This window comes from Lithobates pipiens, unplaced genomic scaffold (genome assembly GCF_037356315.1).
Source record: "Lithobates pipiens isolate NorthernLeopardFrog02 unplaced genomic scaffold, aLitPip1_a1.2 Scaffold_16, whole genome shotgun sequence".
In the NCBI taxonomy this organism is placed as follows: Eukaryota; Metazoa; Chordata; class Amphibia; order Anura; family Ranidae; genus Lithobates; species Lithobates pipiens.
In genome coordinates, this window is record NW_027507748.1 from 543,586,488 (window position 1) to 543,604,476 (window position 17,989).

General features: G+C 39.5%; 1 protein-coding gene across 2 annotated transcripts in view; it reads right to left on the reverse strand.

Moving 5' to 3' along the window:
- Positions 1–317: 317 nt before the first annotated feature.
- Positions 318–17,989, reverse strand: part of DHH (desert hedgehog signaling molecule) — a 110,023-nt gene continuing 92,351 nt past the window's right edge. Inside the window, exons 2-3 of one of the 2 annotated variants that reach the window (XM_077483336.1) lie at positions 12,471–12,747; positions 318–4,296 (exon numbers count right to left, since the gene is read on the reverse strand). In XM_077483336.1, coding sequence (XP_077339462.1) covers positions 3,668–4,296; positions 12,471–12,747 — 906 coding nt within the window. In that variant the 3' untranslated portion in view covers positions 318–3,667. The remainder of the gene's footprint in view (positions 4,297–12,470; positions 12,748–17,989) is intronic. The other variant, XM_077483338.1, reaches the window with a different exon arrangement.

Genomic DNA, 17,989 nt, shown 5'->3' on the forward strand with positions numbered 1-17,989 from the left:
GTGGCCAGTAAAATAAGAGCAGAGCCGGACCTCCTGGTCAGCTGATTTGTTTAGTGTCATTAATATGATTAAAACCAGAGGATCAGCATGACGTACTGCCAACTAGTATTTTAAGAAGAGGATTGCGTACGGTAGACAAGGTATTTCTCTTGGTAAAGGACTTATTGAAAGAACCAGAAATTCTTACTGCTCAGCAACATAGTATCATTTGGGAAATAAGAAGTGCAACTGTCCATGGAACTAAACAATTAACACATCTATACAATACACAAATGGCTTTCTGAATGCATTTAAAGAAACAAGACTATACGATGGGATAAATTATAACCTGGTTTATTATCAGAAAACACATTAAATAAGATTACTTGTTAAAAAGATATTAAATTCTGTTTTGAACATTCATTGTCTCACATCTAAAGGAAGCTGGAACATTAAAATGAACAAATTAAATTACAATTTATAAGTAGAAAAATATACTCTAAGACTGATTGTGCAGCAGCTGTGTTAAAGCAAATTTCCTTTGCAAAGTTACAGTAAGACTTGATCTAAAAAAATATATCTTATTCTGAAAAAGTGGCACACTTCTCAAAAAAGGCCACCTCTTACCCACCGGTAATTAATAATGCATGGCTCGAGAATGTAGTATTTTTATATCATTATAAAACATGATCAGTGGTAACAAGATTGTCAATGCGCAGAAAGGAACAGCTTGGAAAACTGGAGCACAGGTAGAAGTTGAAATAAATAGTATTAATGAGTTCAAAGCTTTCTTGTAAATGTGCTTATTATAGCATCTGTTGTCTCCTTTTGCCCTCGGTATAAACATGTCTCACAATGGTAAAAAAAAGGGAATGCCATCCATTCATTTGATATAACCACCATTCAGTAAATGTGAGGTCAAAAGCTGGCAGTGCCAGCACAAAGGTACATCCAAGGCTTGCTACACACCTATACCTTTTTTTAATGCTTTTTGCAGAAACACACTACAGTCCATTTAACATGGTTCCCTATGAGACATGTTTAAATCTAAGCTTTTTTCATCCGCTGCGTTTTTGGAAAGGGTTAAGGACTTTTTTAAAAAGCAAAACGGTGCGTTTTTGGTTAAGTAGACTTCAATAGAGAAGCTGCCGAAAAGCATGTAGTGTGTTTTTGCTGCAATTTGCATTTTGTAATCCACCCAACAAATTGACCCTCCTCCAAAAAAAAATGCATTGAAAATGCAAAACGCAGAAAAAATGTGTCAAAAACATGTGTGCAAAAATGCAAAATTCACCACAAAAAGAACTACGGAAACGGCAAAGCAAACTGCATAGGTGTGAACAAAGTCTTACGCCCCTTGCACACATGTGAACCATTCGTTTCATTAGTTCAGTCACAATTTTTCAAAGAAAAAAAAACAGATGAAGTTTACATAAGTTATACATCAGTTTACAACAGGTTTACATCAGCTTCTTCTCAGTTACTTATTCGTTTTTTTTTACATCCACTACCAATGCAAAAACAGACCATTTGTTTACATCCATTTTTCATTCATTCGGTTTTTTAACGGAAAAAAAATATTGCTTCATCCATTATAAAAAAAAAACAGATGTTGATGAATGTAGATGTAAATGGATGATTATCTGTTTAGATCTGTTTTTCATCCATCAACGTATGGATGAAAAACGGTCCGTATGTGTGAAAGGGGCCTAAGGCCATACATGGTTTGAATTTCCAAATCTTTTCAACTTCAAATTTCAAAAACAATGGTGGCATCATCGGATCACAAAACGCACAAAATTTCTGATTTTCGAAAGAAAATTAGTTTGGAATTCGACCCATGTATGGCTTGCATCTTTCAAGCTGATCACTTATATCAACACCAGAGTCATCGGGTCAATGATGTTGCAGGCCTGATAGGTGATCATAAGGCCATGTGAGCTCAGGAAAACTATCCTGACTGAGGACTATAAGTAATCTTTTCACTGTTTTGATGTAATCTTGGGCCAATTATGGCAGCTTGGGCTATTTTAGAATGCATTTTACAGGAGTCTTGTTTGTTGGGCAAATAATGGCTGATGCTGAAAGATGAAAGATATCAAGCTACCAATCAAAAACAGCGATCACATGAGTGCATTATGTCACTGTGTGGCTGGTATTTTTGAAGGTGTAGCCAACTCGCCCTGATTCTGTCATACAAGTAAGCCTACTTCAGGCTTAGTGAAATGGGAACCCATCTGTTCTTTCAGACACTGTGCCTCAGTTAATACAAGCAAGTGAGAGGGCATTACTGGCAAAACTGGGTTTAATTTACTAAAACTGGAGAGTGAAAAATCTGGTGCAGCTCTACATAGAAACCAATCAGCTTCCAGGTTTTATTGTCAAAGCTTAATTGAACAAGCTGAAGTTAGAAGCTGATTGGCTACCATGCACAGCTGCACCAGATTTTGCACTCTCCAGTCTAAGTAAAGTCAATGTCTTTATATGAATTGTATTCCCTTGTTTCTTACTTTCCAAAAGATAAACTCAACATATTCCAACCTACCCATACATAAGCCATCAACTTAAATAACAATCATATTTGACAGTACAGTAGTATAATAAGAACAAGCTGTATTTTGTTGCGTTTTTGCATCATAGTAGAAGCATAATCATGTGTTTGTACACACATTGTTGAAGATCTCTAAAGGATGAGTGTTCAAAGATCATAATTTTTATGGCAAAAGTAAAAATAAATAATCAGTGCACAATGACCTTTGCCTCCTCATCTATTTCAGTGCATTTATATGTAGAGACTGTACGCAATTTAATTGTACAGACAGGTGATCAGAATTCCAAACTGTGATATTGAGACAGACAAAAGCGTCATGGTGTTCACAGGGATCCAGTGTACGACTATTGAGCACTCTGGCTGGTCTACAAGGCCAAGATTGTGCCTATAGATAGTTGTTGTGCATGTCTGCTGACATAAAAATAAGCTGCACAAATAAAAAAAATGCTGAACCAGCCATGAAATTGTAGCAAAAAGGCATTACACATATAGCTGGTCATTAATTATCAATGCCTTTGTTTTGTTAGATCATTTGACAATAATATGAAATCACTTGTAGCACCTATAGCTTACAACTTAGAGTCACCAGGGTAACTTATTCTTTAGAAGCCAGCATACATTTATTAGCTGACACTTATACACCATATGTGTGAATCTGTCTTCTGCCCTGGCTTGTCTAAGAATCTACACAATGTTCTTCGCATGGGAGATTTGAGGCTGCTGCAAGCAATATGAGAGGCTGTCATGACTGTGATATAACTGAAAACTACACAAGGCTCCCCTTCCAATGATCAAACGTCTATTTTCTATCCTCTCTATAACAAAATGTCTTCCTATAAAATAGGAATTTCCTCCAAAAAATGGCAATTTCTAAACCAATTTTAGCAATGACCTTCTTAAGCAATTATCTGCACAATAATTTAGCACATTCCAGGTCCCTCTGATCACAAATAACATTAGCCACCAGCTTTTTATAATAGTCACTCTTTGGGGACCATGTTCCTTCAGGATCATGAATCTTAGCAAGCTGTAATTTGCTTAACTGTACTCAGCAGATAGGCAAAACAGGAAACTGGAGGTCTGTGGGAACACATTTCAGCAGCATTTCCAGTTAAATCCATCCTCTTTTATGGCATATCAAAGCATTTCCCACCCAAGGACTTTTTTGGCCAGAACAATCAGGAAGTGGCAGTACCAATGAATCCCATCATTCCCTATAAATTCTGGAAGAATGGAGAATAGGTTGTAAAGTAGTCTTATAGGAGCAAATGACCTATGTGCCATGTCATGCCATTCAATATTTGCATAGCAAGATGTCAATACACCATCTACAAGAAGGGTTCCATGAGCAGTCAGTGGAGCATAGACCCCCGTTTTTTCTTGTATGGACACATTTACAACTTTAGATGGTAGCAGCTGAGTGCCATTAGCAAATATTTGAACAAAGTCCCCAACCTGGACACGATGTGCATAAACTGGCAAAAATCCCACCAGTGGGTCTCTGGTTGCAAAGATCAAATGGTTTGGAGTAAGCCGAAGGCTATATGGATGTCCTTCAGCCTCAATAACTATGAACCTGGCTGGCTTATCCAGATCTTTGTGCAAAAACAGCAAAACCTCTGTCGATATCAAATGTCCTGTTTTATCTGTGGTAAGGATTTTATCACCAAGTTGCAATTCTGACAGAGGCTTACGATGACCGCTAATCATGTTGACCATTGCAGTTCCTGGAAAGCAGCCACCAGAACGGACAGCTAAGGAGTTGTCTGAAAGATAAAAAAAATAGATACATAAGAAAACAAGTAAATGAAAAAACTAAAAGTTAAACACAGAAATAGAACTGTATGATCGAACCTAATACAAAGAATTTTCAAAGCTACATAATCACTAGTAACTTCAAGAAAATATTTATTTATTTATTTAAGGTACTTGCATAGCGCCATCAATTTACGCAGCGCTTTACATATACATTGTACATTCACATTAGTCCCTACCCTCAAGGAGCTTACAATCTAAGGTCCCTAACTCACATTCATATACTAGGGCCAATTTAGACAGAAGCCAATTAACCTACCAGTATGTCTTTGGAGTGTGGGAGAAAACCAGAGTACCCGGAGGAAACCCACGCAGAAACTCTTAAAAAACATGAAACTGCTTTTTAAATCATTATCACTTATATAAAATTACAGCACAAAAACGTTCCATTTCACTTTGCTTAGTTTGCATGACACTTCCAACTGTTCCAAACTAAGCAAGACGAGCATGCAGGCAAACCAGCAGCTGACCGGATCTCCATCAGTGCTCGGTTTGGTAAGACATGGAAGCGCTGATGGGGATCCGGTCGGCTGCTGGTCTGCGAGCAAAAAAGTCGGCTTCTGTTGGACCGGCTGCCATACACACGGGCCAAATGTCAGGTGGTTTTTATTGAACCGGCCAATGTCACCCGGCATTCAGCCTGTGTTTACTAGGCTTAAGGTACCCTGCAGACAACTGGTTGTTGGAGAAATGCCCTTAGACATCTATGAGGCCAAAACTGGTTTTGGGCAGCAACACAGATTTTTACCAAAGGTGACAACTTGTTGGATCCTAATTTGGTAGCCAAAGATCTCTGGATCTCCACACTCACTTTATCCTTATCCATCAATCCTGATGCTTTTCCTGATGGGATCTTTCCAGTGTTACTCCAGCATCGATTCTGCTGTCTACTGTGCTAACTGCTCCCTCAAGCATACTTGATGTGGGTCAGATAAGAGAGGTCATTGTTATAAATCTAAAGGGTGAGCACAAAAACACTCCTTGATTTCAACTAGTTATGAAATCAATACTTATTGAAATAAAGGTAGGGAAAAAAGTTGGGATTTTGACGGTGCTTACATAAACTCAATAAGTAGATATTTTCAAATTAAATTATTATTTATTGAAAGATACAGTATTAAACCAACACATTAAAAATCGTGAGGTAGTTTACAAAGCAGTTTTGTAGCGATTGGGGTCCTGGAAACCAATAGCGGAGACATTCAATGCACACTATCCCGACATGTTTCACCAGTAGCTTCCTCAGGGGATGTGCAAGCTATTGCAGAGTACAGCAAAAAAAAAAGAAGAAAAAATAGACATACATAGTAAAACTGTAAAGAAACAAAGACAAGGATACAGAAAATATGTATAATATATAGTATATTTTCTGTATCCTTGTCTTTGTTTCTTTGCAGTTTTACTGTGTATGTTTCTTTTTTTATTTTTTTGCTGTACTCTGCAATAGCTTGCACATCCCCTAAGGAGGCTACTGGCGAAACATGTCGTGATAGTGTGCATTGAATGTCTCCACTATTGGTTTCCAGGACGCCAATCGCTACAAAATTGCTTTGTAAACGACCTCACGATTTTTAATGTGTTGGTTTAATACTGTATCTTTCAATCAATAATAATTTAATTTTAAAATATCTACTTATTGAGTTTATGTAAGCACCGTCAAAATCCCAACTTTTTTCCCTACCTTTATTTGATTATTTCATTTTGGGATGTGGTGCTAAAATTGCTTGTGGGTGTTTTCTAGTAATTGGACCAACAACAAATCAACTTATTGTAGTATGTTTACAAATTTGGTGACCACAGATCAAGGATGTGTGGTTAGGTCAGTGGCTGGTGAAGCACTGCTAGTATCAGAGCCAGATACACACAGGTTACATACGCCGCGATCGTTAGAGCGAGAGCAATAATTCTAGCACTAGACCTCCTCTGTAACTCTAAACATGTAATCCGTACATTTTTTTAAAGCATCGTCTATGGAGATTTTTAAAATGGGGGTCCACCGAAAAAAAAAATATTAAAAGCCAGCAGCTACAAATACTGCAGCTGCTGACTTTTAATATATGGTCGCTTACCTGTCCAGGGAGCCCACGATGACGGCAGCTGAAGCCAATCTATCCGTTTCCTCTCGGATGCTGCCACTGCCATCCCCGGTAAGGGAATCAGGAAGTGAAGCCATGCGGCTTCACTTCCTGGTTCTCTACTGTGCATGCACGAGTCATGCTGCGCATCCTCACTGGTCCCTGCTGTCTTCTGTCATGAGAAGACAGCGGGGGAGGACAGAGTAGGCACCGGAAGTGGCGCAGGTCACCGAAAATGCCGCAGTGATCTATGCCAGATACCTGTGACATGTTAGGTATCTATGTACTTATAACATCATCTTTCACATTGTACAAAAAAATCAGGCTAACTTTCGTGTTTTTTTTTTTTTTCATGAAACTGTTTGTTTCCAAAAAACACAACTGTTTGAAAAATTGCTTCGCAAATACTGTGTGACATAAAAAGTTGCAATAACCCCCCATTTTATCCCCTAGGGCAGTGGTGGCAAACCTTGGCACCGCAGATGTTTTGGAACTACATTTCCCATGATGCTCAATTACATTGCAGAGTCCATGAGCATCATGGGAAATGTAGTTCCAAAACATCTGGGGTGCCAAGGTTCGCCATCACTGCCCTAGGGTGTCTGCTGAAACAATATAGATAATATTTGGGGGTTCTGAGTAAATTTCTAGCAAAAAAAATATGATTTTTACATGTATGAGAGAAGTGTCAGAATTGGCCTGGGTGGCAAGTGGTTAATTACCATAAGTAATATACAAATGATTATTATATATTGTTTTTAAGGTAATTTACTATATTTTCAAAAACTGTACTCAAGCAGGTGGCTTAACAGGCAAATTACTGAAGTTTGAAGCTATAACTTCAAACCTGTAATTTCACAGTAAATAGATAATAAATTATTATGTTATGACATATAGCATAATAATATATAATTTAGCTTGATTGAAACAGTACCTTTTCAACAGCAGCAGATTCTCATTCTCCCTCTTAACTGTGTGAGAAAAACATGGGATTATGGGTAAACCTTATTCACATAAACCCATGCTTTTTTCCTTGTAGTTAAGAGGGCTGGGCTGGACGGGAGCATGTGTCTTTTAGATACACGCCCCCTTCTATGACACTGCAGTGAGAGGACAGCCTCCACTGCAGCATTTTTATTGGACAGCTTGGGCCAATGGTACTTTACCATTGGTCCAATGCTCCAAGCTGTCTATTGAGCTCAGTGCCTCTGACAATAAGTGAGGAGAGGCACTGAGAGCTCCTCCTCTCAGTCTGCTGCAAACAGAATGTGCCAGCTTGTATTTAAACTGGCCGCTCTGTATGTAGCTTCTGACAGGCTGGGCAAGGAGCCCCGTATCTCCGGAGTCATAGATGATAGGAGCCTCACATTTTGACCAGTGGTGGGGCAGGACTTCAGCTATCTACCACCGAAACTTGATCGTTTTTTTTTGGGGGGGTGCTATTTTTTGATTTTTTTATGTTCATGGCTCTGCCTCACCTGCCTCCCCTGACTGCACGTCCCTGCCACAGATACAATAACTCAAAAAAAAAATTCTACTTAAAAAATTTTTTTTTTTCTACTGCAGAATCTCTGTGCATGCCTCCCACTGCCAGAGGGCAGTAAAACCCAACATGGTGCTCACTCAACAGAAACGCAGCTGCTGCATGTTGGAATTTGCTAAAACGGTGTTGTGACTGTGTGTGTTTTTAAACGCAAATTTTATGTGGTTTCACATAATAAAAAGTCCATTTTGAAGTGGTACCACAATTTCATTGAGAAAGGATGCATCTGTGATCAGAGAAAGGGACATTCAGGCTGACCATCGGACTCTGAGCAAGTTGTTGATCAGAGTCCGATAGTCAGCCTGAATGTCCCTTTCTCTTATCACAGACGCATCCTTTCTGTGCCCTAAGAGGTCAGTGCGCATAGCTAGCCCAGAGTTGCACGTTCTGCAATGCACGGTAAGCAAGATCTTATGCAAGTTGCAGTTTCACTGTTACACACTGCAATTGGTCCATTTACATCTGCAAGACAATGAAACACGACTTACATTTTGCAGGAATCTCAATGCGTTAATATAAAAAGATAACCTGCGATCTAAGATCATTTCCAGTGATGAGGCAACCTTCCATTTAAGATGCTCATCAAGTGTGTGTGATACCAACCGATACCACATGAAACTTTATGAGTTGATGCAACTGTAGCCACCAATGTGTAAGAATATTCCAATAAAGTTACATTCTATATCTGTTGGAAATCAAGGAGTGTTTTTTTTCTCATTCTGTATTTGGGTGTATTTAGTACACATTAAATATGCACTGTAAATTAATATTTTTAAGCTGACACGCAGCAAGCACATCCAAACACAATGCAAACACAGAAAACCATGTTGAAAACTGCAGAAGTCCAGTTGGGTTGAGTTCTTTTTTAAGTTTTCACTTTATTAGCAATATATGCTTATTATTGTAAATGGTGAAGCATTTGGCTGCAATTGGTTGCATAATGGCTACAGATGTAGTGAGGAGGTTCAATTGTGGTTCAACCAAACAGAATGGAGAATATGCATGATCTAAGCATGCCCGTGGAATGGTTGTTGATCCCAGACAAGGTTATTGCAGAATCTCAGAAACTATTAAACTCCTGAGATCTTCACACGCTACAATTTATCCCCACAGAAAATGTAATAATAGGGATCAATGAAGAAATGGAGTGCAAACTGAAAGCTAAATATCCTACAGTGGTGTGCCAAATAGGCAGTTCTGAACACGCAACATGCTGAACCTTGAAGAAGGCAGGCCACAGTAGCCCCAATTCATTCTGGGTCTCACTTCTCTCAGGTTTTATTGGTTATGGGATTACCAAAAATGGACAACTAAAGAGTGAAAAATATTGCCAGGTCTAACAAAATCTTTCTGCGGGAAATTAATGCTACTATTGAGTCACTAAGGAGCACAATCCCCAAGAAATGTTAAATGTTTTCTGAATCGATGCCCTGAAGAAATCAGGCTATTGAAAGCAAAGTAGGTACTACCTAGTCATACCTAATAATGTGGACTTTGAATGTACTATATACAAGAAACAAACAACAAACGTTGTTGAGTTTTTTAAGAGTGGTTTCATAGTTAGTTAGTAAGGTTGAATAAAGACACCAGTCCATCCAGTTCAACCCGAGTGAGTGTCTACAATTGTCCCTATCCCTGTACATTGCACACTGACATCGGTCCCTACCCTCAAGGAGCCCACAATCCAAGGTCCCCATTCATATACTAGGGTCAATTTTGGACAGAAGCCAATTAACCTACCAGCATGTCTTTGGATTGTGGGAGGAAACCCACGCAGGCACAGGGAGAACATGCAAACTCCAGGCAGGTAGAGTCATGGTTGGGATTTGAACCAGTGACCCTTCTTACTGCTAGGTGAGAGTGCTAACCATTACACCACTGTGCGGCCCATGGTTAAAAGGTTTAGATGTTAATTCTGAAGATTAAAATTAATATATTATCTTATTTTCAAAATATAATTCATACTCACTGTTCAGCAGCATGTAGTAAACTTTTTAAAAAGACTATGCAACCCCTTCTCAAAATACTTTGTACATGTCTTATATTCTTTACTAATCTCAGTGCACAGTTACAGTATTAGAAGAGGGGTTGTGTCACTATGGCAAGTATGAAGGTAAAGAGTGAATAATGCTGAGAATCAAGGTGAGAATAAAATGGTGAGTGTGGCTTCAAGAAGAAAACAATAGGGAGTAAGTGTGAATCTGATTGATTACAGGTACATGAGAGAATCTAGGCATTGGAGTAAAAAAGAACAGTTGATTTATAGTTAATTAAAATGTAGATCTATAGTATGCTTTTCTTGTTGTATCAGAAGGTTGTAAATGCAGAGATACATGGACCAAAATTCATCTGGTTTAGCAGCGACCAGCTGAATTTTGACCCATGAATAGGCAGGCTCTACTGATTGACTTCAGTATATTCAGCCTGTTGGCTATAGCGGGCAGCACTGATCATTGGCGGAGAAGTCAACCCAGTGGTTGAACTAAAAAAAAATATTAATGTATGGCCAGACTACTGTAACTCTCACTAGCTATTAGGACAAGTACAACAGTTCAGAAAAGGAAAACCTAATTAATCACCAATAAACTGACCCCCATAGTAGCTTCTCTTCTCCCAGCATGTACCAACACTATTTTGTAGGGGTCAGGGAATCTCCCACTCTACCGCTTAAGCAGCAGTACTGGCTAGTTATACTGTACGCAATCTGGGATGAACAGAACAAGCGATATTAAACCACCAAACACAAACAATATCCACTAGTCCAAAGACATTGCTTCTCCATCCATGGGAAGAATACTGAATGACAGTGCTGAGAAAGCTCACCATAAATTTCACATGTGCATGATGGGCTTTACGTCTGATTAAGCCCTCTACTTAAATCAGTTAAATGCATTTTAAGTGCATTTAAACAAAAGATGTTCAAAATCTTACAATTGATTTTCTTTCGTTTACTTGAATTTATTGAGAAAAATTAAGGAAAATGGGTACTTACGCAGTGCAGTAAGATTGTGCAATAGCACAAACAATTGATTTTCTTTCTAAAGCCTAGTACACATGTCAGGTGACGTTTCGGTCTATGTGTACTGGAGTCAATCTGACAGAAACTGGCCTTTCTGCCGATCAGCTCCTGATCAGTGTGTGTGAGGGGGGGCTGCCCCCCTATTAGAACACGATAGCATAGCAGGGGAGAGCTCTGTACTAACATCGGATTGATAGTACAGCGGCTCCAACCTGAGCTGTCAGCAGGTTGAACGAAAAAAAAAAGAAAAATTTGCAGTAGAAGGACGCTTGCTCTCTGTGTGGAAGCAGTGATCTATTTGTAGATATCTGATAGGCCCTCTGCTAATAAATGATTTGATTTTTTCAAAATCAAATTATTACTCAGTAATATTCACTGTTCAGCACCAAGCAGCAAACTTTTGAAAAAGACAATGTAACCCTTTCTCTATAAACTTTGTCAATTTCTTACATTTCTTATATTTTAATTAAGTACACAGTTACTAGAAGAGGGGTTGTGCCATTTTGACAAGAAGGTAAAAAGTGAACAATGCTGAGAATCAAGGTGTGAGATATGAGAACACAATGGTGAGTGTGGCCTCAAGAAGAAAACAATAGGGAGTAAATGTGAATCAGAGTGATTACAGGTACGTGACAGAATTTAGCCATTGGAATAAAAGGGAACAATAGGAGAACAAAAGGCAAACAATTTTAAACCGCCAATCACTAGCAGTGCTTTTAACAGTATGCTGTCCACAGACAATACTTAAGTTCCCCTTTTGAAAAAGGGGGTGTAGAGGCTGCAGATGCTGGAACATGTAACATTTTCCACCTTATGCTTCAAAACAAAAGATGTTCAGTGTCTTACAGTTGGTTTCCATTATAAAGCAGCTACATCCTGAGTAAAAAAACTGCATGCTGCAGAGAATGACCATATCTCTCTTTGTGGAAGCAGTGGTCTCTTTGCAGAGATCTGGCATGCTCCCTGCTAAAGCAGTGAGCTATCAGTCCAATGCTGCATCTGCTGCCACCACCTCTAAGACTGAGAACTGAGCAATCAAAGACCACTGATCACACAGTTATCGGTCTTCACAGAACATAGATCTGGTGACTGTCAGCTCTCTGCTTTACCGTTCCATGGCTTACTGGAGTGCCAGGCTGTGAAGAGGGTGAGAGAAACTGGCAGCACACTGATAGGCTGAGCCAGCTACCGCCCAGGCATCTGGCTGGATCCTGACATTAAAGTTGGGATCTCTCCAAAGTCTGGACTGGCTGAGTGATGTCAGCTGACAGCAGACCTTAGCCCGCTGCTGGCTGAATATGGGTCACAGGAGAGCAGAACAAAGTGCACTCCTGTGACCCACAGGAGATGTAGGGCCAAAAGAGGTTTGGCCCTACTTCACCTCTAAAAGTCCAAATGTATCCAATAATCTAAACAGAATCTTCCTTATAATAAAAATGTCATCTATTACGTTTGCCCATCCTCCAATTGGCGGAAAGAGCTGTATACCTCCAGAAAGGGTACCTGCTTTCACTGAGACATGGATGTGTGCTTTCGATTCATAGTACACCCAGTCAAAGCCAGCTTCAACTGCCAGGCGAGCTAACATGCCATATTTGTTTTTGTCTCGGTCTGAAGTTGTGATGTCAAGTGCACGTCCTTCATAGTGCAGAGAGTCATGGGCATGGTGTCCATCCTCGTCCCAGCCTTCTGTGACCCGTAGCTTCACTCCTGGCCACATATTCAAGACAGAGATAGCCAAGGCATTCACCCTATCCTTGCAGCGCTGTAAAAGATGAAAAGAAGGTCATAAATATGCAGAATATTTCATAAGCGCATATTTAACTTTTATTCAAAATAAAAATATGTAGCCAGGGTTGCTATTTGTCAGTGGGACTGCCTATGTCTTCACAACATTGTCATCTTTTCTGCACAGAATCCAAATTAAGCTATAAAAATGTATTTCTCTTGTATTTTTTATAACTTAAATGTAGAGAAACCAGTGCTTTTTTTCAACAGGAACTTGGGGGAACACAGTTCCGGCACCTCCAGAACTGAATGGCAAGGGTTGCTGGGGTGTGCAGGAGAGTCTATTGATGCTGTTGAGGAATCTATTTTTGCTGGAGGGTATCTATTTTTGGGGAGGAAGGAGGTCCACTGTTGCTGGGGGGATCTAGTGTTGCTGGGTGTGGGTCTTATGTTGCAGGGGGGGTCAATTATTGCTGGGAGGAATCTACTGTTGCAGGAGGGCTATTTGTAGCTGGCTGCTGGAGGGTCTATTGATGCTGGATGTAATTTTTTTTTCGGGGGGGGGGGGGGGGGTTTATTGTTGCTGATGGAGGTCTAATGTTGCTGGGGGTGGGTCTTATGCTGCAGGCGGTCAATCGTTGCTGGGTGGGATCTACTGTTGAGGGAGGTATCTAATGTTGCTGGCTGCTGAAGGGTCAATTGATGCTGGCTGTTGGGTATGCATTGTTGCTGGAGGGGATCTATTGTTGCTGGGCTGTCTATTGTTGCTAGATCTATTTTATTGCCTTTCTTGTTTTCATTAACAAACTCCATATACAATACTTCGTTTTGTAGTCTCTAAAAGGGGAAGTACTGGGAGGTGGGTAAGGGTTGGACCCAAGGAACGGTGCTCAGAGGTTTGTAGGGGGCAGGGTCAAGGGGTGACTCAGAGGGCCGGTGGGGGGGGGGGTTATATCTATGGGGAGCCCGTAACCTGGGCCAGTCAGGATTTCAGGAAACATCAGTTAGGCAGTTTGATGACCTTCTCTAGTTGATATTGTTACTAGCATGTCAAGTTCGTCTTCTCTCCTTGCTGTTCACATGATCTGTAAAGATCTGCCTGGACACTCCATGTGCCTAAATTCTATGGATGGCTGAACTTTGAGAGATTTTTTAACTAGATGTAATCTAAACCTTAATTTATATAAAATCCATAAGAAATTAGCATTGACCAGGGGTCAAGATTATATGCTATATTATATTATATGCCATGATTATAGTTTGCTGAAATATTTCATGTACACTTTCAGGCCAAATGGTGATCTGGAAGATTCCTACTACAAGACTGTAGTTCATCTTTACTTTGGGAACATAAATTGGTTACTTTACCAATTTATTTTCACTTTTTTAATGTACATTGTACATTTCAATACACACATTAATAAGCAACATATTTGCAGCACATTTAATTTAATTTCTTCAGTGTATCAGCCCAAAAGACACCCATACAGCAATTACTAAATGAAACAGCCCACAATGGACAGTTTCGGTAAATAATAGGAACACAACTTCAACAATGTAAATCCTAATGATATATTCCCTAAAAAATACACAGTAGGTATGGCAAGAATAAGAATCGGCTCCTGAATTTAAATACATTTTTTAACAATAAAATAAAAAATTAAGCTCAACAGCAGTATATTCCACTTATACATACTGGATATTACAGCCAACATGCTGGAACAGCTAGAGCTAGCACTGCTAGTTGGCATTGGAGTTAATGAAGAGTACCAGTGCTCATGATTTTCAATCAATACATCTAAGAGTAGGCAGAGGCGGTGCAGGTGTGATTTCCAGTGCTTTGTTGTGTCACTGTATCAACTGGTATAGATGTGAAGAAATCGAGTACGGGAAGGGTCAGAACATCTGTCTGGTTCTACTGTTGTGTGTCTCTTAAGCCCCATACACACTATCAGATTTTCTGCTGATTTTTACCAAAACCATGTAGTGCAAGGGCCTGCCTGATTGCATACAAATTTAAACTCCTAGGGCTTGACCTCATATTACATGGTTTTGGTAAATCTGAAGGAAAAAATCAGCAGAAAAACTGATAATGTGTATGGGGTTTTGATGCTACCAATGGACATGGACTGTTGTTTGAAAGACCTGACCTCTGAACAATCATTCAGTAGAACACTTTTAAAAAAGCTATATAAAGAGTGGCTACAGTGATTTTAGTCAGGATCTGCCTAGAGAGATTCCAGGAGGATCCTGAAGGGATTTTTTTCTGTAGATTTGGCTGTGGGATTTTACAAATAGCCCATCACAGGTGGGCAGTTTAAGCAATTCTTTAAGGACTACTGTATCAATAGTTTTCAATGCCACAGCTATGTAAAAAAAGAGGTAGTATACTCACCCGTCCTGTGGTCCGTGCCTTCTACCTTTCCTCCATTTCAGAGATGGTAGTAGACGCAGTCCAGAAAGGTATACTACCTCTTCTCTAACAAGAAGCTAGCACTGGAATTTATTGATGGCCCTGACAGGATCTCTTTGAAGGAAATCAGCTGAGATGAGCAGTTGCCACCCATTTTCATTTGGGGTGAGTGAAGAAAGACGTTCAGGCAGCTCCACTTCAGTCCTCTGCCTGCCGGCCTAAAAAAATGAAATCGCTCCTTTGACATACACCAACTAAGCATGGGTGGTACCAGGGGGAGTTTTGGTTTAGTTCCTGCCAGTATTCTTTCAACACATTTGGGTAAAATTTAGCAAATTTAGAATCATTCAAAGGCTTAGGGTTAAATATGCTGAAACTGACATGTCATGCTGACCTGGTGTTAATAAATCTGTACAAAATTTGGAACTGATTGCCTTTCAACATGCTATAAATGTTCTAGTAAATTCACATTTAATGTGTAGCGTGTAGTCTGGATTATTCTTATTACTATGAAAGGACCTTTTTGTGTACTCGGGTTCAGAGAAAGATGGATAACAGAGAATGTTACCCTGAACCATCTAATGTTTTGTTAGCATTGGCATTGTAAAATACACACTTCACAGAATATTTATGATCTTCTAAAGAATGTATCATCTGTTGAAAAAAAGTATGGTGGAAAAAAATTCAGATGTAAGAGAAGTTGCAGTAGGAAGCCCTGTAGACCCATGTATTAAGTAATAAGGCATGGAGCTGTGAAAGAGGTCAACATTCTGGTTCTTCCCAGATAATAATTCTACCTAAAGTGAGCATTACCCCAACATTTTATATTCCTGGTATGTGCCTGCTGTACCATGAAATTGTGTTAAAAAGTATCCTGTTCTCTTTGTATTGATCCTTTGTGTGGAATACATGGTGATCCTGCCAGTCTTTCTGCTTTCCTTACATTGGCAAACACAAAAATGTTATTTTGTAACCAACGAAAGACTGTATGGACACCCGAAACCTAAGATGATAGAGAACCATTGGTTATCATGTTTTTCAGAGTGAGAGGGTAGGTAAGTGGGGGAAGGTTAGATGAGGCAATATGAGGATGTAGAATCTATTGGGTAAAAATGATGTGGATGGAGAAACAGGTAGGTTGGGGGAAATGAAGGAGAAAGGAAAGAGGGAGAATGAAAGGGAAGGAAGTAGAGTAAAGCCCCATACACACTATCAGATTTTCTGCTGATTTTTTCCTTCGGATTTACCAAAACCATATAATATGAGGTCAAACCTTAGGAGTTTCAATGTGTATGCAATCAGGCAAGCTCTTGTACTACATGGTTTTGGTAAACCTGAAGGAAAAACTCGGCAGAAAATCTGATAGTGTGTATGGGGCTTTAGTTGTAGGTTATCTGGTTTAGCATGTAACCCATGTGAAAGTGCAAAGCCTTTTTGTCACAAGAACATAAACATCCATGATTGCATAAGCCAAGTATACATGCAGCAACATCCAAGAGGAGATGACTACATACGAAGCTCTCAAACACTGATCACCAATCGTTTCAATATACTTACAAATAAAGTCACCATACACCCTGGCCATCTGCCTAATCACTGCTGATCAAATACTTATACTTCACACAGGGCTGTAAGGCCTGGTTCACACCTATGCATTTTTTTGTGCGTTTTCAGTTTTGCAGAAACACACTACAGTCCATTTAACATGATTTCCCATGGATGTAGTTCACATCTGTGCATTTTATGGATTTTTTTCCTGGTTTTTGGTTACATAGACAATCAATGGTTTACAGATGTGTATTGAAAAAAAATGCAAAATGCACTAGCAATATGCAAACTGCAACCCGCACAAGTGAATAAGGCCTTAAAGGAGGATATGCTAGGAACTGAATCCTAACAATTTGCCTAAAATGTAATGTGATTACTGAGCAGTATGTAGGTTAGTTCCCAAGTCACAACTCCAATTCCAATGAGTAGAAGTTAGTAACTAATGCTGGAAAGTAACACTTTTTTGATTATATTTAACCTAAATCTTTTTTTCATTCAAACTAGAAAAGTATATGTTGTCCATCTTGGAACTCCTTACACTGGAATTGTATCTCCTTGGCTGCAAGGCTCCGAGTGTACTGATAGCTGCCTGTAAACCCTGCAGCACTGAGGGGTGCTTCATAGCGTGTGTCCCAAAAATAAAGCCTCCCCACCAACCTAATGCCTTTTAGTACTGGAATCCTGTTCACGGCTGTCACTCCATTTTCACCTTTTGTCTGATTCACTGTCTGCCTTTCATTTTTCTTATATAGCATCCTCTTGTCTTAGGCCATACCATTCTAAGCTTTCCTAATTCTGTAATTCGGTACATCTGCCTTAGAACCTATTTTTTTCATGAATTGGTAAAGGACGGAGTGCATTTTTTCTAATAGATGTTTACATTTAGAAATTACAAAACTGCTGCTCCAGGCTTCCTGGGTTGGTGCCCATCCTCCTTACAGCACCCACGGGCACAGCCAGTTATCTCTGGTATGCCAGCTCTGCAATCAGACAGAGTTTCCCAGCCGCTGGCGCAGATAAGTTTCATGAGACCTGAATTACCCAAACCCAAACATATATAAAGTTGCGGTTACCAGATTTTACAACATTGGTCAACTTCAGTGTAATGTGATCAACTTCTGTATTTATTTAATACAAGTAATATCAATAATGGAAATGATTGATACAAATGCATGGAGCCCATAGATCATAAAATAAGACATTTTTTGTCTATAAAGCCATTGAAAAATAACGATAAGCAGGAGATACTCAGAGAACCCCACATTGTCCAAATTCATATTGTGTTCATCTGGCTAGAAGCATTGTAGTCCAGTTCTAA